The sequence below is a fragment of the Xiphophorus maculatus genome, chromosome 22 (assembly GCF_002775205.1).
Source record: "Xiphophorus maculatus strain JP 163 A chromosome 22, X_maculatus-5.0-male, whole genome shotgun sequence".
Taxonomy (NCBI): Eukaryota; Metazoa; Chordata; class Actinopteri; order Cyprinodontiformes; family Poeciliidae; genus Xiphophorus; species Xiphophorus maculatus.
In genome coordinates this window covers 24,820,560-24,842,506 of record NC_036464.1, presented here as the reverse complement: position 1 = coordinate 24,842,506, position 21,947 = coordinate 24,820,560, and the positions used below count along the sequence as shown (strand labels likewise).

At 40.1% G+C, this 21,947-nt stretch overlaps 1 protein-coding gene across 1 annotated transcript in view; it reads left to right on the top strand.

Moving 5' to 3' along the window:
- The window catches only part of pdzd8 (PDZ domain containing 8), a 33,977-nt gene extending 16,322 nt beyond the window's left edge, over positions 1-17,655 (top strand). The window contains exons 4-5 of the mRNA XM_023327489.1: positions 14,007-14,169; positions 14,277-17,655. Of these exons, the coding sequence (XP_023183257.1) occupies positions 14,007-14,169; positions 14,277-16,603 (2,490 nt within the window). The 3' untranslated portion in view covers positions 16,604-17,655. The remainder of the gene's footprint in view (positions 1-14,006; positions 14,170-14,276) is intronic.
- The last annotated feature ends 4,292 nt before the right edge of the window (positions 17,656-21,947 follow it).

Genomic DNA, 21,947 nt, shown 5'->3' with positions numbered 1-21,947 from the left:
GGGACAGGCCTATACGCAGGATGCTCATTCTGTCCAGCGATAGCCTGCCTCTGTAACTGTACGTTTAAACTTCAGGCAATGTGGCAAATGTAAAAAAAAAAAAAAAAAAGTACGTTTGTCTATCCGTTTAAAGCTGCGTTATGCAGTTCGTGAGATTTCTGTGTAAATGTCTAGGGATAAATACACAGAGTAAAATCAGAATCAGTCGTCTCCATGAATGTGTCGGTTTAAGGTGGTGGATGTTGCTGTGAAAAATGGCCATCAACTGGAAATTAGTTTTATGTGTCTTGAGTTGTACAAGATCTCTACTGCTGCAGCGTTTGCTTTATGTCTTTTGGCTGAAACGGAGAGCCAGACGTGAACGAAGCAAGCTGTCCCATCGTCAGGTACAGGTGCAGGCAGCTTTTCTATCGGTGAATACTGTGTGAACCGTTCCGCCTCTGCACTCGAGCGGTTTCGCCCTCAGCGCAGCCCTCTATGAGTGGACCCACTTCAAAGTGTCTGTATTCCTTTTTTGTTAATAGAGGCACACAAATGCAGATTCTTAGTGGCATTTGAGCCTGATTTATCAGCCCTCCCCAGTCTGCATGTCCTCAGCAGGACTCAGTAGTAAGGATTAAAGACTATACCATCTGCAAAAGGTCAATTCACCCTCTTTCTCTGCCGTTTCCCCTTGATGATGCCCAGATATAAATATCTCCCTAAAAGTATAACGGTTTTACCAACATGCTCTTCTGTCCTCTATCTGGTTTGTCTTTCTAAACCTGGTTAACTGGGATTCGTTTAATTTCTCCATCTTCCATCTTAAGTGTTTTCAGCAGGACAGAATTTCCACAATGGAGACAAGCCAGTTTTATCAAGCTTTTTGTTTGTTCTTTTTTTTCCCTTCCCCCTGCTATTTATTATGAACTATTGCTGATAGATTTCAGGGCTGAAATATTTTCTCTTGGAACACAGTTGCTCTGCGTTTGTCTCTCATTTACCTGTTTCAACTCACAGCTTGTTCTTCTTGTTCTAGAAGGAGCTGAATGACACATAGAAAATATTTAAAATCTAATGCAGAGTGTGTTTATTCAACATGTTGGCTAAGTCTTCCACCACTATAATACATAAAGTCATAAAAAAAGGTAAGCTAGAATAATACAGATTAAGCCAGTGCAATCTTTAAAGACGGACCTCTGTGTTAATTGATGGAGACTAGGAATAGGATTTTGCTATTTGTGATTGAAGCAGAATTTCATTTTCTTTTTTATTTCCTTTTTCTTTTTCTTTCATCTTTAGCTGGAAAAAAACAGACAGTTAATCATTGTAATGAGGTCATGAATCAGCTGACCGACAGTCAACAGATTCAGTCACCATTTGTCTTTGTATCAAAATCAAAATGGATTATTAACTACAGTAATCCATATTATCAGTAGCATGGAATAATTAAAAACCAGTTGGATCATAATATGAAGTTTTGCTTTAAATTTAGTTTAAGTTGGAGGGCATAAATCAGCCTCTGTCAAGACAGATATTTACTCCTAGCTTAGTAGTATTCAGTGGAGTTAAACCTGGCCAGGGATTGTTTCTACAAGCAATGTTTCCATTGATTTATCTGCTGAAAGCCAGTCATTGAATGTATGAATGCAACTTGCAGGAGGCTATACAAGAAATGGCTCCATGAGTCACGAGGACACATCTTCAGCTTGTCTAAGTCTTTAAGCTTTCACGTAATAAAAACTCGCTGTTCTGTTTTCGTAGAAAATTGCGCTTTTCTTTTTATTATTACCATCCATGTGTTTGTGTTTTAAGTGGTGAAGTGCAGTATGTCAGGCATGTTTGCACATCTGCCTTGTCGATTTCATTTTCAGCCCTCAGTGGTGATGCCTGCTGACAGCTTAACTGAAGGGGCAGAGAAGGGGGATGTGTGTGCACATACAAGCATGCTGGTCAATGTCCTGTTGTGTTGCAACACTTGTTGCTCTTAGTGTGTTCGCGTCGCTTGAAAGGAAAGGGGCATGTTTGGATTTCCGACTGCATGAGCCTGGATTTTCCACTGGAGGCTGTAATAAGATGGGGAAACTAAAAGCAGTTGTAAATTTTAGATTTAAATTTAATGAGCTCATGATGCTTTATGCCTTTCATTGTAGCAACATATGTTGAAAAACCTGTTGGCGCTCTGAGGCGTTGCCTTGAGCCAGTTTTAGCGAGCAACAAAACCTACTGATCCCTGTCTGGAATAAGATGTCTTGAATTTGATATGAATGATAAACTCTGCCGTATTGTTTTCCTGTTTTGTTAGAAAACACAAGCTTTGAATGACATTTCAGAATTGCTGCTCCGGTCATTTAGTGTCAACCAGCTAATATTGGCATCGTCATCATTAAGCAGCTAACACATTGGCACCACAGCATGTCAGCAAACGCTTGGAGCACAAACTGGAAGTGTTACACCTGATCACACAAACCGACTTCATTAACTTTGATGTGGTGATTGTTGTTAATTAATACCTCAATATCTCTGTCTTGATGATGGCGTTGTAAATCGCCTGACTCATGAATGAACTGAATCTATGAAAGCACTCTTCACTCATCCATGCTACGGTTATTTGGGGAGACCATTAAGGATTTCTTTCTCTCTGGGTTTGTTTTTGACAGTGAATTACTTTAACTTCAAATGAGTTGAAATCTTCCAATGTGACGCAATCGAGAACATTTGTTTGTGAGTAACCAGACAAATTTGACTGACATGAGTTTAAGGGATTTTCTAGTTATATATATATATATATATACTGTATATATTTGTCAGACATCGAATGCTGTTAGATCAGCATACAGTGTCACACGTGATTGTCATATGTGTAGCACAAACTGATGGGTATATTTGTCAGACAAGTATACGCTGCCCATTACCATATGCTTTTATTTAATTAGCAACCTAACATCATGATGTAGAAGTTAGATCGCCTTAAACTTTAATAGCAGCTGTATGACATTCTCACTTAGCAGTTAACCAGTCCATCATCAAGGAAGAGGGAGGCATGTTTTATACGAGGCGGGTTTCGTAGTTGACTGCAGCTGCAGCTAGACCTTGCTTTAAATACACCTAAAAGCCACGATAATGCATGTGTATCCATCTAGTTACCATTGAAAACGATTCATTGACTTGTGTAACTTGTCGTATATGCTGAACTGACAGCTTCTTTAAATGTCGCAGACCTCTTAATGTGCATGCACACACATGCATACTAACTGCATGTATTTTATTCTGACAGCGTTTGCTAATCTAACATAATACAGGCAGCAGTATAGCTCTGTTAGTATTTCAAGTAGTAATAGCTCCGTTAGCGCTGCTTGTCTTTGAGGTTTTCTCCCAGCGTCTGTAGCTCTGTGTCCGGTTTGGTAACAGCTGTTTAGGGTCCGGTGTCGATCCAGTCTTGGTCCATTCGGATTGGTGGTTTCATATTCAGTACCGGCGGCAATATAGCTCCATTAGCATTTCAAAGAGCTTCCAGCTCTGCTTGTCTCAGCAAGGCAGCATGGCAGCACGGCATTTATTTTTAGCTTTCTAAGGAAGCAATCAACTGTTAAGGCCTCTGTCAGTTTTGCTTTTACAAATGACTCAGTCTTCTGGAGAAAAATGTTGAGGGCGCAAATGTAGATCCTTCAGGAGTTGTGTTTTAATTACAGCCAATATTGACACAGTGTGGCATTATCTAAAATTACAACAATCAAGCGAAAATCGATAAAAAATAAAACTCAGGTAAAGTTAGCCTTCCTGTGCTTACTCCAGTACAGAACCGACCACAACGTGCCATCAACCCATCAGGTGAAAAAATGGCGAACTCCATGGGTGACAAATATAATAAAAGATAGACATTTTTGAAGTAATTATGATTTTTGGCATATCACAAACAGCATTTTTTTTAGTTAATAGAAAAATTACAACATATTTAGGCCAACATGTACTTCCAATTCTGGATCACTTTAAAATCTGGAAGCCAATTTGTTTGGACTCTAGAAAAAGATTCCACAATAGCTTATTTACAGGATAGCATGCACATCTAGCATGTAGTTAGAGCACACCCAAGGGATTCATTATGTTTGGCATTATTTTGTAACAAACCCATTGAGTTGTAGCAGCTGATACATTTATCAGCCGTTTCCACAGTCCCGTGTCAATTAAATGAGTCTTTCTAATTGTGTTTGACAATACCTGGCTGTATGGAAAAAAGCAGATTAAAGACATGAGAGCTTGGTCCTACAAGCTGTTTGTTCCTAATCACTCTTCTCGTGATCAATTCACCTCCAAGGAAACTCAATAGACCAGCTGCCATGTGCATGACCAGCAGAGCCACAGCCACATTACAGATTTGTTGCCATTACTATTTGGGATGTTTTTCTTTTCGCCCCATAGACATGGCTTCTTATCAGAAAAGAAATTACCTGTTAGACGTTAAGGGTTGAAGTCAATGCTCATAACTGCAAATAATACCTGAACATATGACCAACCACAATCGGGTTTTCATGTAAGCAATGTTCCTGATACAGCGTTTGATAAAGTGTAGTGTATAGCGGTTCTATATTCAAGTATCAAACTGAATGAAAGACCTGTCAGTTTTATGTTTAAGCATATATACACCGTTTTCCAAATTATTATGCAAATTGGATTTAAGTGTGCTTGAATAATAATTATAATTTGGAACAGTGCATTTTGAGTTTTTTATTTTTGAAAAAAATACTGTTCTCATGGGGAGCTTTGTTCAGTAAAATTTGATTTATACTGTAATAGTTCATGACTTGAAAATTATACTGACCATCATTTGCATTGATCATTTATGAAAATCTGAGAAAATATCACTTGCATAATTTGGAGCACCATATACAGTATATATATATATATATATATATATACAGTATATATATACAGTATATATATATATTTACTATAAAGGGCATGCTTTCTATCCTATCTGCTCAATGTGAGTCTGTGTAAATCTTCTATTCTGTGGAATCAGCTGAAAGCCCTGTATATGACCACTGAATTTTGGCCAAATTTTCAATGGCTTCAGCTAGTTTCACCTCGTGCGGCTCCCGGTAGGGTCACACTGACTTTGCATGCGCTCCTATCCCCGCTTCCCCGTTTTCTGACAGTGACATCTGCTGCACTCCTCCTGAGCGTCACGCTAAGACTGCAGGAGCTTAAGCCTGAGCCAGGTCCACATAATTTAAGTTTGTTGCATCTGTCGTTTTAACAAGCTCTTCCTTTGCGCTCTTAGTCAGGCTTCTTCCTGCTTGCTCTCTTTTGATACCAGCTGATTACGTCAACAAGCATTACCACAGTTAGCCGGTAGACTGCAGATCTCTACCATAGGCCAAATTTCTATCGTTTCTACCAAATACTGGATATGGCATAGTAAAGCAAGAACACATTCTCAAAGATCAATAAATTTTAAATTCAGTCAAAAAAAAAAGTGTGTCAGTCATTAATATCATTTTTTTAGGAGTAAATTTGGAAGTTGATATTTTTCTGATGTGCAAGCCTTTTCTTTGCCTTGTGCCACATCCAGACATTGCTGTATGTTTAAATTAGTCTTGGTTCAACAAGATCTTTGTGATGTGTGTGATATTTGGAGATGACTGATTCCTGAATCATAGTGTAACTTTGAAGAATTTTCCGTTTGCAAGGATCAGATGACCGACATGACGTAGGCACGTCTGTTTTTCGTCAGCCATATAAATGTTATTTAGAATGATGGAAACCACCAAATATACTTATGTTTGTTTTTTTCCCCCCAAAAATGACATTTTACAAGATTTATTGTGCAGCATATTAGACAAATTAAATCACTAGGTTTTATTTCTGTTCTAACAGAGATTTGTGTTTGATGTTGTATTTTCATGGACATTCAGCGGCTTTGCTGGAAAAAACAAAACGAGCTGCTTTTGACTTCAAAACCTGCAGACTTGTTTATTCCTTGGATAAAATCAGGTGAGAGTGTGCAAATGTTACGTGAATAAGTAAATGCTGTGTGGTCAAGGGGCCACTTGATGGGAGTTCAGTGAAACAAGCTTGGCGTTTGCGTGACAGACGAGCCGCGGCGCTCAAAGGGAAGAAAACCAAAATGCCAAATTGATAATGTATTAAATTGCAGATGATGTCTTAGTCCTTTTTGGGGGACTGCTAGCAGGTGAAAATATACTTGTCATCCAATCAACAAGGATTATGCAACAGTCATGACAGATGATTATTTTTCAGCTGTGGCACAATGACCGTGCTATGAAAGGGGACTGTGTGGGCGACCAAACTGCTGTTCCTGTCAATTCAAGTGCAAATTAGCCAGAACACCTTTTTGTTTTCCTATGTTTCCATGGTAAAGCTTTTGTTGTTCAAGCTTTTGAAACCTGCCTCATACAATTAAAAAAAAAAAAGAAGTAACTTAACAATTCAGATTTGAGCCTCAAAACAATCACAGATGTAACACTAAGGTTAATCATTCAGCTCAAGAAAGACATGCCATCCAGTGCTGGGCTGAACATCCATTCATTTGTTTTTTATGGCATAAACTGATTGGAGTTCCATAATTCAGCTAGTTCCATAATTTACTTATGTGGGTGTATTAAAGGCTATAATGTCATTTCTGTGATATAAATTGTACAAATTGGAGGCCAGTCGACAGGTGCGCTTTATTCTTAGATTGTCAGAACTAGATCAGTCTTCATATTGTCATATTTACAATTCAGTTGAAACATAGAAAAAAAATCCAGATGTATGTAGTCAGTTATAGAAATACTTGAATCAACCAAAATCAGAATCATTGAGTTAAGCTCGGGACACACTGCACAATATTTCATCTAATTTTATCCAGGATTCCCAGTGACGACAGAAAGCCTGCAGTAGTGGTGGGATGCTGACAGGTGAGTCAGCACAGGTCTGACCCCAGTCTGTCAGGAAACATGTTTATTTGGGTTTTTTCTTTCTTTTTTTGACAAGTTGGGACCCAATAGTGTAGAGTGAACAGAATACACATCCAAGTAAGAATTGTCTTGCTGACGGGGGGGAGCTGGGACGTGACATTAGTTGCAAGCTGACTTCTGAGAAAAGTTCCTCTAAAGAGCAAGCCTGCAGAGTGTGTACAGCTGCTTGACTGGATGCTCTGTCACCTTTGTGCCCATAATAGATTCACAAAGGAGTGCGCAAGTCCATTCTGCTCAAGTGCAAATAGAGGCCTGCTCCTATTTCCACACACCACCAGTATAAGCTCCTTCAAAAGCTCTCATATGTTCCAGTTGTGGTGCAAACAAACCTCCCGTGATACGGTCGCTGCTCAGTAGCAGCAGCTGCTGACTTCATAGATGAAACAGATAAGTGATTATTCTATGTATCCGTTTTAGCCCAAGCATACGGAGAGAATATTACTTCTGTTTACATTTCCAGAATCATGCAAATTAACTTTTGTGAAAATTGTTTCTGTGGACGAACATGCTTGAACCGTCAACATTGAGCTGAATACAATGAATCAATCAACACTATTGGTTTTAAAGAGAGGCAACATAACAACAAACATCCCAACTGAGTTTCTTCAGCCCAATTCAAACCAAAGTGACCGAAAACTTCTGCCTCTTTAGGTTCCATCGTTCTGTTCTTCAAGTTGGCCTAATTGGAATATGTTATATTATATATTTGTTATATATATTTGTTAGAGGCTTGTAGAGATCAGTAATGCTAAAGGGGTCAGTCCAGTTGTGAATTAGACTTAGACTTAGACTGACTTTATTGTCATTTTGCATGCACATGGTGTATACAGAACGAAATTTCGTTGCATACGGCTCAGGACAATGTTTTGAGCTTTCAATGTTGTGAGGTTACTCCAGAATAAAATAAAATACAGTATAAAATATGAATATAAATATAGAATATAAAGTGCAGGACTGACAGTAAAAAGGAAGTTACTTAGCTCTGTACATGTGCAAGGTATAAAGTGGAGACCAGATAAAGTGCATGTTTTCTTTTGTTTGCAATTTACATGAATTGACCAACCGTAAATTCTCAAATTCATCCCATTGCTCAATCCTTGGACGTTGTGTAATGGTGTGCATTTAGCTTTTATTGAGGTGACATTACAATTTTAAAAAAAATGTGATTTAGAGTTTCTTCTCAGAATCTGCTTAGTTTTAAAAAGATCTGCCCATTCTTTCAGCACATATGTTTTGAATGAACATTGTTTTGTCGTTTTTTTTTTAGACATACTCTGAAGAATTAGGTTAGGAACTAAAGTCCAAACTTTTTCAGGAGGTTAAAAATGTTGCATGTTACACTAAAGAAGCAGCCATAAATGTTCTTTAACTTGTGACGCTGATGGCTGAGGTAGCAGAGCACGGACTCCATGTTTAAACGAACGGTGGACCTGGGTCCGTTTCCCATCTCGGGCCATTTGCTGCATAGCTTTTCCTACTTTCTACCCCATATTTCATGTCAATTCACTGTTCAATAAAGGCCACTACTGTTAAAAATCTTAAATAAATAAATAAATAAATAATTCTTAATCATAAAAAATATTATCCTGATTCCAAGGAAAATAAAATAAAACATGCATTTTTTCTCAAAAAAAAAAAGAAGAGCTCTTTAAATATTTTAATGCATAACCTCTTCTGTGTGGCATTGAACAAGACTATTGGTCAATGTATTTGTGGACTTTAATTTCATTGCTCATATGATGGCTCGCTTAGGGAATGATCCAGTTGTTGAAAAGCTAAAGTCGAAAGCAGACAGGATAAAATAATTCCCTATAGAATCTGTTTTTGTTCATTTTAACTCAACCATTTGCAATTTGTCAAACTCGTTTGGATTTAGGAACTATATATATATATAAAAAAAACTATATCTAGTTTTTACAAAAGGAAGCTAATTTTAAATGCAAAATTTGATATGTGAATTCTCTGCCCTTCCTGCTCCCGAGCGCTGGTTTAGTGCGTCTGCAATTTGCAGTTTAATTGTGGTGTACTGGTGCTTTTTCTCAGGGCCGAGCAGCAGTGGCTAACCTTGTTAACATCGACTAAGACAACAAGCAGCTCCTGGTTTCTTGTCTCTGAGGAGAAAAACCAAACAGCACGTAGCAGCATGAACAGGCCAGATGTAAATGGAACAATTCACCATCTGTTTTGGTGAAGCAGCCTCTCTTTATATCTGCTCGGCCACAGAACAAATCAAAGGTTAATATGTTCAAATTGGGAGCTATCATGATTTCCTCTTATCCTTCGGGATAGAAAACTAGACCGATCTTTCTTTGATCCCAAAAAGAATCTCTGATAAAATCCCCCTCTCACTGCTTTATTTTACACACTGATGCATTGTGAGCTTCAGACTACATGCACCAGAATGTAAAACGTCAGGCTACTAGACCAAAATTACTTCCAGACACTAAAGTAGTTGCATTATGAAACCAAAGAGGTTGAATTTTGAAGGTTTCTTACGTTACCATGTTTACTACAAACCCACCACCTTAATCAATTCTTAAAATGTCAATGTTATTTGTGCAAGTTCTGTTTAGGCAAACACTCACTTCACTTCATGAAGCCTCACAAATAATATTTCTATTTCTCATCCTGCTGTGAATGCATTTGGTATGGGTGGCGTGCAGTGAGGCGGACTCGAGCAGCCGTCCACATGAGGGTGGAGCAGGGCGTATATGTGGGAAAAGACAGATGCACATAATTTATGCAAAGATTCTTTGGGGGAATGAAGACCTTGTTGATATATTATGTTGCGATAATAAAGAAAATTGCTGAAGGCATCGTCCTCCTGGAACTTTGAAATAAATCTACTGGACTGTCTTGCCATTATGTCGACACAGGCAGCAGCTACTGACTCAATTTCATCTTTTGTTGGTTACATGTTTTTGAGAAATCTCTGGAAAACGTCCCCTCTTTTGACTTTTTTGTTTTCATTGGTGGCTTTTCAGCTTCTCTTTTGCAACTATGTTGGAAATATGTAATTGCTTTGTTTAATTTATGGGGACAGTTAATTGGGATTGGATTGACAATCTGCCAAAGCGGATCTTCTATAGGGAACGTTCTTATAAATTTTTGAGACTAGAAGGTTATTGGACTACCTGAAACAAATTTCCAGTGGAACGTAACCAGGTGGTAGGTGGGCTGAAACAGCGTCTCCCTTTGCTTGGTTGAACATCCCTCTGGTATACAGCAGGTCTGCCAGGGTGTGTGTGAGATGGAGAGGCTGGGGAGGAGAAAACTCTTTTTCCTGTCACTGCGCTGCTTGGTAATTTAATCTCATACCACATGTCAGATCGATTTGTGTATGGTTATAGGGTACCAGTCGCTGCAAGGCAAGTGCACAGCAATTCCCTGCCACATCTAATTAGCAGGCCCAGTGGTGATGGGGGTGGGGTTGGGCTGAGGAGAGGACTCCATTTCCAGGATCTGCACAGGTGGCTAGTGGACTCTTGTTGTTTGGTCAGCAGAAATTCTCAGACACACTATTTCAAATGGTTGTTACAGCTGCGTGAAGTCCGCACTGGAACACCCTTCCTGCCAATATGGTCCCGTTATTCTCTACACAACTGTCGTTTGCAGTTGCTGCAAGGCAAGTGACCACAATAGAGACTGCAGGGACAGTCATGAACAAGTGGCTAGCTTCTCGCTGAACTCATTTTGTAAAGAGAAATTCAACCACATATGCAATATGCTTGGAATTAGTATTGATATGACGCTTTCACTGACATATTGACACAACACTTGGACATATTGACAGCGTATGAAATACGTGGAGGGAAGGTTTAATTGTGTTAAAGAAGCAGCCTCCTGATATTCATTTTCCTTTTTTCTTTTGCAATGGTGTTTTTCAAATGGTGGCAACACAACGCCCCACAATATGAGTCTGTCCAAGCCTCTGCAACTCGGTCTGCTGATGGAAAGTTTCATTCCTTATCGAAAAAGTTTCCCTTGATATGAGGTGGTGGTCCAGCTGCACCAAATTCAGTCCAGGTCATAGACGCGATACACAGATGAGATTTTTTTTCTGATTTTGGTAAAGGTAAAGCTGATTAATTCTGTTCCTCAAACACAATGAGCCTGAGTACAAAAGAGATGAGCTCTGAAACGGTCTTCAAGGCGATTGGATGAATCTGGGCACATACAGTTAGTCGTAGCAAAAGCTCAGCCAATAGCTTTGTCCAGGAGAGAGACTGTGCAGAGCATTATGTTTTTTTGGCAGCAGTATCTTAGTCAGTGATCCCTCGCCCCCTTCCAGGAAGGTGCCACAGCAAAACAGAACGCCAGACCAGATGTAGCTTTTATGAAGAGTAAAAAACAGAGAACGCAAAGTATTGCATGGTTCAGCGAACCTGTACTTTGTTGCAACCAAACTTGTTGAGTTAGAGCTAAGTATTTCCAACTGAGCCCAGATTTATTTATTTATTTTCATTATGAGGACTATGCAGAAAAGTTTTGATATAAAAGCCTTTTTCTTTTTATTTCTAAGCATGGTGTCCAAGACGGTTATGCCGAATCATTCTCGTCAAAAAGAATAGGTCATTTCCTCTTCTGGTCCGACACCCTGTGTTAGATGGATTAAGTCATTAGGTTTGAAATGAGGATATATGTCCTCTTCTGTTTCCAATATCCTGCTTAATATCCCCATGTTTTGCATATCCTGTGGTTCTATGCAGATTTCAGGTTGTTTGCTAAAAGACTATACCATAAAGGTTATTTTATTATGAGTAGCTTCTACATTTGTCCCTATAGTAACCTTAGGGCTAGGGTTACCCTGAACCTTACGGCCTGCTTTGTGTGTTACTCTCACACAAAGCAGGTTACATGGACAAAGACTTGTTCCAATTATTGTGCTAGCATGGATAATACAATATTCCAGTTATTAGAACTCTGTTGAAGTTTTAAATGATTGAGCCAGATTTTACCCAATCGCTAATGTTTGGCAGATTTATGTAATGTGCCAGCGCCACCGTAAAGGACGCAACGCTATGAAGCTTACCAGAAATTGTGTGCGGCCATTTTCCACTGTGAAGAGAAAAGTACAGAGCCAAACAAAATCACTGCCAGCAATTAAATATCTTAAGCATTTCTGTTTCTGAAATATTACCTTTATATTCAAAGAAAAAGTCAGTGTTGTCAAATGCTTCTTTTAATAGTCGTCTATTTATATTGTTATCTAATTGGGGAGAAGCTAATTTACTTAACTTACTGTTGTTTGAAACCTGTTTATAAGAACTATAGTCATGATCATATGCATCACATAAGCAATATTCCAGTCAGAGCCGAGTATTTCTTTTTTCAATTAACAAGGCAAGATCCACAAAAGTTAAATGTTTGGTAAGTTTGTACCACTGATGTGGGAGGTTTTAGCTTAAATCAGTTCTACATTTGGTTTCATTTTGGGATGTAACCTGACTGCAAACAGTGTAGCTCAGTACTCACCCATAGCAGTGAGCTTTAGCCCTCCACCTGCTAAACCCATTCCCTCACTCCCTCGCCTGCCAGTATGTATAGATCATCTGCTTATTCAGGGCCAGCTCTAACTCAATCACTACCTTCCAGCTGAACAGTAACAAATGATAGCATGGGAAATTACAGTCATTTGTCTCTGCCTTCCCACACCATGTCAGCTCTTCTTTCTTTTAAATGAAGGCACCTGCACCATCTTTATCCTTGCCAATGTTTTCCATATTCACCTCATTCGTATAGCTCCCATACTCAGAAACATCCTAAAATATTATTCTGTCAGATTAACAATCTCAACCGGTCACCTTAAAATTCTTCAAGGTTGCATTCACTTTATTATTTGCTGTTCACGTCTTGCTCTTTTGCACAAATTGTCATAAAGTAAGCATGTTGTTATGTCTGCAGCTGTGGCTCTAGGCCAAATATGAACTCTTCCAAAGAACTGCCTCAGTTTGAGTGACTTCTGTTGGGTTGAAGACGTCTTAGTTGGACTGTCTTTCTAAAAGTCAGATGAAAATATTCCATGTTACAGAATCACAGCTGTACATGTCACCTGGTGAATCTGAACCCATCCATGCACTGAAAAGATTCTTACAACAAATAAATGCATGGATCTGACATAACATTCTCCAGCTGACCAGAAACAGAGCTAAAGTAATTATCTGTGGTCCTAAAGAAGAACGACCTCGAGTCAGCACACAGTTTCAGTTGTTACAGCTAGAAACTAAGGATCAGGTCCAAAATCAGAATGCTGCTGCTCACATTCTCACTAAAACCAGGCAGGTAGAGTACAACTCCCCAGTTGTAAAGTCCTTCCACAAACTCCCTGGAGCTCAGAGAATAGAGTTTAAAATACTGTTGTTAGTTTATATATCACTGAATGGCTTAGCACCACAATACATAAAGAACAGTTGTTGTATAAACCTTCCACCTTCTATTCACTACAAATCCTGAACAAACTTCCAGAAACCTTAAAACAGCTGAAACACTGAGTTTCTTTAAATCAAGACTAAAACCCCACTTGTTTAGAGTTGCTTTTGAACCACAATAAATAGAATATTGATCGGCATTTGATGTGTATTGATGATTCTAATGATGGCACTGGAGAAAATGTAATGTCTATGTTTTCACAACCGTTGACTATATGATGCGGGTATGATGTTCTTTTATGTTTCCCTATGTAAAGTGCTTTGAACTGCCATGTTGCTGAAATGTGCTTTACAAATAAACTTGATTGATTGATATGATGCAGCAGACCGTTCACACAGGTCCAGTCATAATCAACATTGGCAGGGATTTGAGTTTGGACTCCAATACTGATCTTTTAAAAATTCCTTGACTGCCACCCTGGATCAGATCAGCGCATGCCTTTTTATATCGGTAATGTTCACCCCATGCTAAGACACTGATCATATTACATAATGCAACCTTAAGCCTTTCCATATCTTTGCCAGTGCTTGTAGAGAATAAGGTTGTAGTCCAACATGTTTAGCTCCTGGAATCTCATTCTACTTAACTGTTCAATTTTCTGTTACTTGTTTGCATCAGACGGAGGTTATTAAAGGACCGTGTGGCAGTGTGGGGATGACGTTCAGACACATACCTGCCTTGGAAGGTGATGCAGTCTATGTCAGCATAGAAACAGTAACACCCAACTCTCCTGCAGCCCTGGCTGATCTACAGAAGGGCGATCGCCTCATTGCTATTGGAGGTATTAGTTGTTTAATTACTTAAAGAGAAATTTTGATTTTTGAAAGTTTAAAAGACACAAAATGACTTTGTTTTACTGAAGGAAAAATGTGTGCTTTCTTTTGACAGGAGTGAAAGTGACGTCTTCAGTTCAAGTGCCCAAACTGTTGAAACAGGCAGGAGACAGGGTGGCGGTATTATATGAGAGACCAGTTCGCCATCAGCCTCCTCCTTTAGGAAACCTTGGGACTCTACAGGAGGGACTTAGTCAACTAGAGGAAACCGCCTTCACTCCCCAGCCAACAAGTTATGAGGAGGATCCAGCCCCCATCACCACTCTTTCTGATATTTCTGACAGCAAAGACGTGGACTCTGAGTTTGAGGAGTTGCTCATGGACACCAAACCCATCCAGCCTAGTGGACCTACTATAAGTAATGCAAATATCAGTGAAACCAAGGAGGACTTCTTACTTGCTGTTAACCAAAGTCCTAAAAGAACAGTGGCCAACTTGGCTTCCAAGCCCCTTGGTACTATATCACCCATACTGAACCGAAAGTTAAACCTTGTCGGTCTGCAGTCTCCGCTAAAGCCCCAGCCCAAAGAATCGCCCAAACCCTCACCACATAAAACCATCAGTGAACCAGGTGAGAATGTGCATCGGCCCACTGTTCTTCCTCCACCTCCTCCCTCACGTCCCCCGGTGCCACCAAGGCCACAGATACGGTTGACATCTGCATCCTCAGAAACCAGTCTTCTAGAAGGTGTTGATTTAGGTACAAACACTCTCGTTTCCACCACCAGTGCTTCTGAAAAATCGCTAGACAAGATTTCAGTTTGTGGAACCACTGAAGATAAGAGTGGCACAGAGAAGACAAGCATCAAGCAGTCTGAAGGAAAACAGTTTACAAAAGCAGCAGACGCCAGTGATGAGATTCTTGGTTCTTGCTCTGTTACCAGCAGCAAGGCAGATCAAGCAAAGGACAAAGTTTCAGAAATTACCTTTGGCACAAGAGACAGTCTAGATGACCACTCACTCTGGGAATCCCCAGAAACTATATTTAGTAAACATACAGCATGCTGGTCCAAGGCCTCTGTGGTGTTTGAGGTGGAGACTCACCATAAGTATCTCAATGTGGCCCTGTGGTGCAAAGATCCCTTTAAGTTAGGCAGCTTGTTGTGCCTAGGTCATGTCAGCCTCCCATTGGAGCATGTGGCCCTGGAATGTATGGCTACATCTTCTGCAGAGTACCAGAGCATCTTTAGGTTGGGGCCCCCAGAGCCAAAAGCGAATGTCAGCCGCACTGCACTACGCAATCTCAGCACGCACAAGGGTTTCAATGAAAAGCTATGCTATGGAGATATCACCTTAAACTTCAGTTACTTGGCCGAAGGTGAGATGGAGTGTCCAGTGGGCTTGATCGAACGGGAGCGTGAGGGAAGCCTCCATGATGAGGATTGGAGAGAGAAAGAACCCACTCCCTCTGTACCACGTGATGATTTGGCTTATGGCACTATGCAGTCGCAAGAAGTCCGTCACAGCTTCCACGACACGCAATTCCAGAACCCTACTTGGTGTGAATACTGCAAAAAGAAAGTTTGGACGAAGGCAGCCTCGCAGTGTATAATTTGTTCCTACGTTTGCCATAAGAAGTGCCAGGACAAGTGCCTTGCTGAAAGTCCTCTCTGCGTGGCAACGGCTGAACGTCGTGGCGCTGATCCTGAAGCCAAATCCACTATGAACCGGGCCACCGGGTTAACGCGTCACATCATCAACACCAGCTCGCGTCTGCTCAATCTTCGCCAGGTACCCAAGACACGTCTCGAGCAGGTGACCGACGCGGTGCCTGGAGCTGTGGAGCCGTCACCCAAGCAGACGCCCAACACATCTGACAATGAGAGCAGTGACACAGAGACCTACACTAGTGGGGCAAGCCCATCAAAGCAGCCAACCAGCAGCAGTGGCACCAGCAAACTTGTACGAAAGGAGGGCGGACTGGATGACAGCGTCTTCATTGCCGTAAAGGAGATCGGCCGGGACCTGTACAGGGGCCTGCCCACAGAGGAGCGCTCACAGAAGCTGGAGCTTATGCTGGACAAACTCCAACAAGAAATTGACCAGGAGCTAGAGCATAATAATGCTCTCATGATAGAAGAGAAGGAGGCCACGGATTCCCGGCGAAAGGCCCTCATCTGTACTGCTCTGGCTAAGTCAGGTGAGAGACTTCAGGCCCTCACTCTTCTAATGATCCACTACCGAGCAGGCATAGAGGACTTGGAGTCTGTGGAGAGCATGTCTCCTTCAGAGCAGCAAGGATTCAAAAGCAAAGCAGAGAGTCTGGAGGAGGAAGTTCTTATGGGACCAGAGGTGTATGACAATGACATCTGCAGCCCTGTGGAGGTGCAGTTGATGGATGACATCAGTGAGGAGCAGATCTGTGTGGAGGCACTTCATTAGTACCGATTTGGAAAGAGATGAAAACATAACGTGGATTGGGTTTGGGCTTTTCAGCAAAGTAATGTCCCATTTATGATTTTGATACTGAGGATTTTGTCCAGTCCGTCCTGAACACGCGGACGTTGAGGTATTTTCCCTCTCACCTTTTTTTTTCTCTTTAATGTTAATGAAATTACGGTTTTAAGAATTCACTACTGACGTTTTTATTTGTGATCCCATCGCAAGACCTAGGATGTCTTTTGTTTTCATTGTCTCCCCTTAGATGTGCTGAGTGTTTGTCTTTCAGGTTTGTTTGATTTTTTTTTTTTTTTTTTTACTGGAACCCTTGTAATCTTACTTTGGTTGAAGGTCTTTGCAAAATTTGCACATTTCATTTTTGAGGGTGGAGAACAGTAAACGTTTAATGATTGTTCACTTTGAGAATTTTGCCTTGAGAAGCAGGCCAATCCGAAGTACAAATGAGGAACCCTCCATTCGTCCAATAACCTATGATTACATTCATCCTTCGTTCTTGTTTCGATGATATTTTTCCTGATAAATGTGAGAATTTTGGCAGCAGCTCAGCCTGCTGCAAAAGTTCCTTTTAATATTTGTTGCAACATATTTATGCACTGGTACTTTTTCCCCCCTTCTTTAAATGCTTGTAACTAAGTTTATTTTGAATAATTTGTGGTACAAGATGGTTGCTAATTTGAATCTATTCCTGTGCTCATTCTTATTTATTTGACTTCCAACATCTTGTTTTGTGCAGAACACTTCTCCATGCTAGAGTTCACTATGACTCTTTTATCTTATTATACTTATTATTATCACATTATGGATGGGACAGTTCACCTCATTTCTCTGAATAAATGCTACATTTGAACACATGTAAATGTTAATTTAGGCTGTTTGCTTTCATGTATGCAAGTGAAACTAGCTTCATGTGGATTACACTCTTTTTGCTTTAGGATTCTAGCCCAGATGAATGTATATCTGTTTTGTGGGTAATGTGTGCTTACAGCTTTGTTTCTCAACCGTCTTTATAAAAATAAAATCAGCGGTGCAGCTCATAGCAGCAAGCTACATTTTTCTTTTTCATAAACTCAACTCAGATTAGTTGGTGCGCCCGTCACTGTGTGTGGCTGGAAATGAGTGGTTCACTATGGGAAAGAAGTGTTTCTGTTTTTGTGCTACTAATGCAGCTCTTGTTGGGTGACCAGTAGAAACGGCAGCTTCCCATGCAGGTGGTAAGATGCATTCCCCTCTTGGAATGAAACAAACAATCGTTGCAAGATGCTGAGCTAGAGGGAAAAAAATGAAAACGAGAAAAACAACAACTAAAACAGACGTTTGGGAACAGGCTGCTGAGTTTTAACATTCTATGAAAAGTAGTTGAGGGATTTATTTTTTTGGAGGGAACTTTAAGGGAGGGTGAAAACTTTTCCTTCTGTGTTGGTGGAATTAGGTTAGTCACTGCGAACAAACTAAATATGTCCTGTTTTTGTTGGGGGGTTTTTTTTTTTTGTTTTTTTTTACAAAATTATTTGACCAAAGATGATGGAGTGATATTTGCAGCGTGATGCCCTGCCCATGTTAAGTTGGTCTTCTGTTGTGAGGCTGCAGACGAAACGCACCTGCAGCACAAAACCTTCTCTTTGTGCCGTTTCCATAAAACGACTCGCTTGATTAGAAAGTTTGTAGAACATTGACTAACAATTAAATGAGCAGGTGTTGCCCAAAATGCACATTCATGACTAAGAGAGAATTAATAAGCCAGAGCCATAAAAAGCAAAGTGATTCTTTTTTCCTTTTTTTGGATTCCTGCTTAGTGCTCCACCTCCCACCCCCTGTGCAGACATTGTTTTTGGTTTTGGTTGCATTGAAACTGATGATCAGGAGCAAGTCTCTGATCTGTTCTTTAAACTGTGAAGTGGTGAACTCCCAAAGGAGTAGTCGACTTTAAACTGTACATCCGTCCATCGGCCTGTGAAGCACTGTTCTCGCTGCTGCTGCTTATTCTTTCACAAAGAACGCTTCGACCCTCATCGTCCCTCAGTCCCATCAGTGGCCGTACGACTGCCCACCACAGTTTTCAGCAGGTCAACATGGTGTTTGTTCTTATTTTTTTTCTGTGTATTTTAAGGGGTGTTGTATAAAGTTTTGGAGAAAGACTTGTAATGAAGCTTTATTGTACATAGCTTAAATAAACGGGAATAATTGAATTCCAACCATCGTTTCGCCCCCCCCCCCCCCCCCCCCCCCCAGTTTACTTTCAACTTTGCTGAGTTTTAAACACATTTTTAAATGTCTTTAAACCAGACATCTGCTTGTGAGTGATTGAAAGTAGAATAGTTGGTCCAAGACCTTTTCATCTGCTTCATTTCCGATTAAAGACTAGCTTAAAACAATATAACTATTTGCTCCGAGTCAATCTCGCCCAAGTCTGCTCTTCCAACAAATCAAATGTTGGCCCGAGTGAACAGAACCTGAAACATGCACCATCTGCTTGACCAATTGAATTTGACAAATTCAGTGATATCAGCTCAACTGTGTTCAGATTGGATCCCTTTTGGTAACACCTTTTTTTTTTTCTTTTCTTTTTACTGGAACATAAAATTACTGCATACGATTATCCTCAGTAAAAGAGAATATTTCCTTTTTACTGAGGAATATTCTGTCTCAGTAAAAGATGTACAGTATTCTTTTCAGGTTTGAAAATGTACCATTTCTGAAATTCAAGAGCTTGTAATCCAAAAAAAGAAAAAAAAATCTGTCTGTCCGTCTGTCTGCTGTGTGCGGCTCTGAGGACAGTCCTATCACAAAGGTTGGTGGCAGCCTTTCCAGAAAACTGCCAAACTGCTGGAACACTGAGTTCCTTAAAATTGAGCCTAAAAACCCATTTATTTGATGTTACTTTTGAGTATTAATAACTGGAACATCATTCATTTTATCCTGTTTCCCAACATTTCATTACTTTTTTATGCCACTTCAATGTAATGGTTTTTTGTTGTTTTCATCATGTAAAGCACTTTGTAAAGTTACCTGGCAAGACATAGAGTTGCATAATGAGTTTCATCCATAAATGAAACTCATTTATGGATGAAACTCATGTGTTCTGTTGCTTTATTGTTTGACACATGCGTGATGAACTGAAAGGTTGTACTCCTTTAACAGCCTTGGAAATCCATCCATTTTCTAACACCCTTGTCCCTTAGTGGGGTCACCCTGGACAGGTCGCCAGTCTGTCGCAGGGCAACACAGAGACAGACAAGCAACCAGGCACACACACACTCACACCTAGGGAGAATTTTAGAAAGACCAATTAACCTGACAGTCATGTTTTTGGACTGTGGGAGGAAGCCGGAGAACCAGGAGAGAACCCACGCATGCACAGGGAGAACATGCCTGCCGGGCCGGGAATCAAACCCAGGACCTTCTTGCTGCAAGGCAACAGTGCTGGGAAATCCCAAGTTCAGTGTATATAACCAGAAAACTTGCTAGTGCTCGCGGCATTAAGGAGGCCTTCCATCCAGCCGCCATGTTTTTGATTTAAAAAACGTTGATTCCAAGTTGACAGGAAATTTGAAAATATCACTTGATAGTTATGTATTTTTGGAAGACTGGAAGATTAATACCTAAACACCAACTATAAAATCTTTAAAAAAGGCAATAAAAAAAACTAAGATAAGTGAACAATGCTAAGCCTGGTGGGGGCACAAATAAAGCCTGGTGGCCTGCCAGACTTATAAAACACTGAGGGGAACCCTTTAAACAATATATATCAGCAAATTAAAGTCCTATTTCTCCATTTATGCAACTGTTATGCTGAGACTAATAATCTGGAGTGAGATTTACTGCCTGTAAGGGAAAGAATATCAAATCACATATTCTAGTTTAGAATGGATTCCTTTAAGGATCTCAAACTATTTTAATGTTACTACTGCACCTTTTTTGCAAAACAAAAAATATATATATATATTTTGCCCCCCCCCCCCCAATATTGTTATTCAATAAGAAAAATGTTCTGGTTTTTGTTGATAAGGAAACAGAGGTATTGTGCAAGCATCTGCAAAGTAATTGAGGCCCAGTTTTAAGATGGACAGACTGATTACAGTGTTCTGTCTCCCACATCTCCCTGTCATGGCAACTCATTGAGCTGTCTTCCAGCATGCACTTCAGGCAATCAACATGAGAATTTCCTGGAGCATGCTGAAAAAGCTCGCATGTTGCTCGACTCATTCTGAGCCCCCACTGCTGGAATATGAAATCACATGTAAAGCAAGACGGCCATTTGTGAAATACTTCAAGCGTTTCGAGGCGAGAGAAGCTAATGTTGCTGAAAATCCAAACTGTCACTGGATTTGATTTGGGTGTCATCGTTTCCATGGAGAGCATGGAGAGAGAGAGAGCGGCTTTTTAAGAATAACGAAGGATCACACGTCCCCACAAATAAAAACGGAACGAACCAATCCCAGTCCGTGACACGTGAAGCCAAATAAAGATTTTTACAAACGGTGTGTTTCTGGGTCCAGAACGTTTAAAATGAAATCCTTCACTTCAATCTGTGGTTGATTTTCCTCCTGCTGTCGGGGGAAAGTTTGGCCACCGAAACTTCTGAATAATCTGTGCAGCTGCAGCCAAAGGAGCATCAAGTGCGCCTGCTTCCTGTAGTCCATGTTCACTGTGGTGCACCATGTCACCAAACAGCACAACTGGTGACAACTGGTCACCCTTTAAATAGGCCGATTGACTGGTTACCAGCTTAGACAGCCATTACGCTAATTAGAGGACATACCCCAGCTCTACATGTCCCTATGGTCAAATGATTTTAAATTTTTTCTAGAGGTACCACCATCATCATCATCATCATCATTAATTGGTTCATTTTCAGAAACTTTTAGTAATTATCACTGTATTTCACACTTTTGTGGACTTTTGCATTCGTTAACAGAGGGCTGGTCAAGATTGTATTGCATTACTCTACAATAATTGTGAATTCTTTCACAGAGTTGAATTTGTAAAACCTTTATTTGTGAAAACAAACGAAAAAAACAAATAAACTTGGGCTTAATAGTCTCCCCAAAAATATCGTTAAAATCTTTTCTCCTTGTCCTAACCCAGTACAGTGTACAGTCTCACAAGCTGGATATATTTTTACACTCCTATTTGATATGTTTCTTTAAAAAAACAAAAAAGAAAAAAGAACAGGACAGCAGCTACTTTTGTTAACCGTTAATGTGTGTTGCCAAAATTCAACATACAAAAGCAAGAAAAAAACAAAGAACTCTCCATTAGAACCATACAGGTCCTGGACTGAAAATGTTACAGATTTTCATTACGTTATGATGTTTGCACTTGCTGC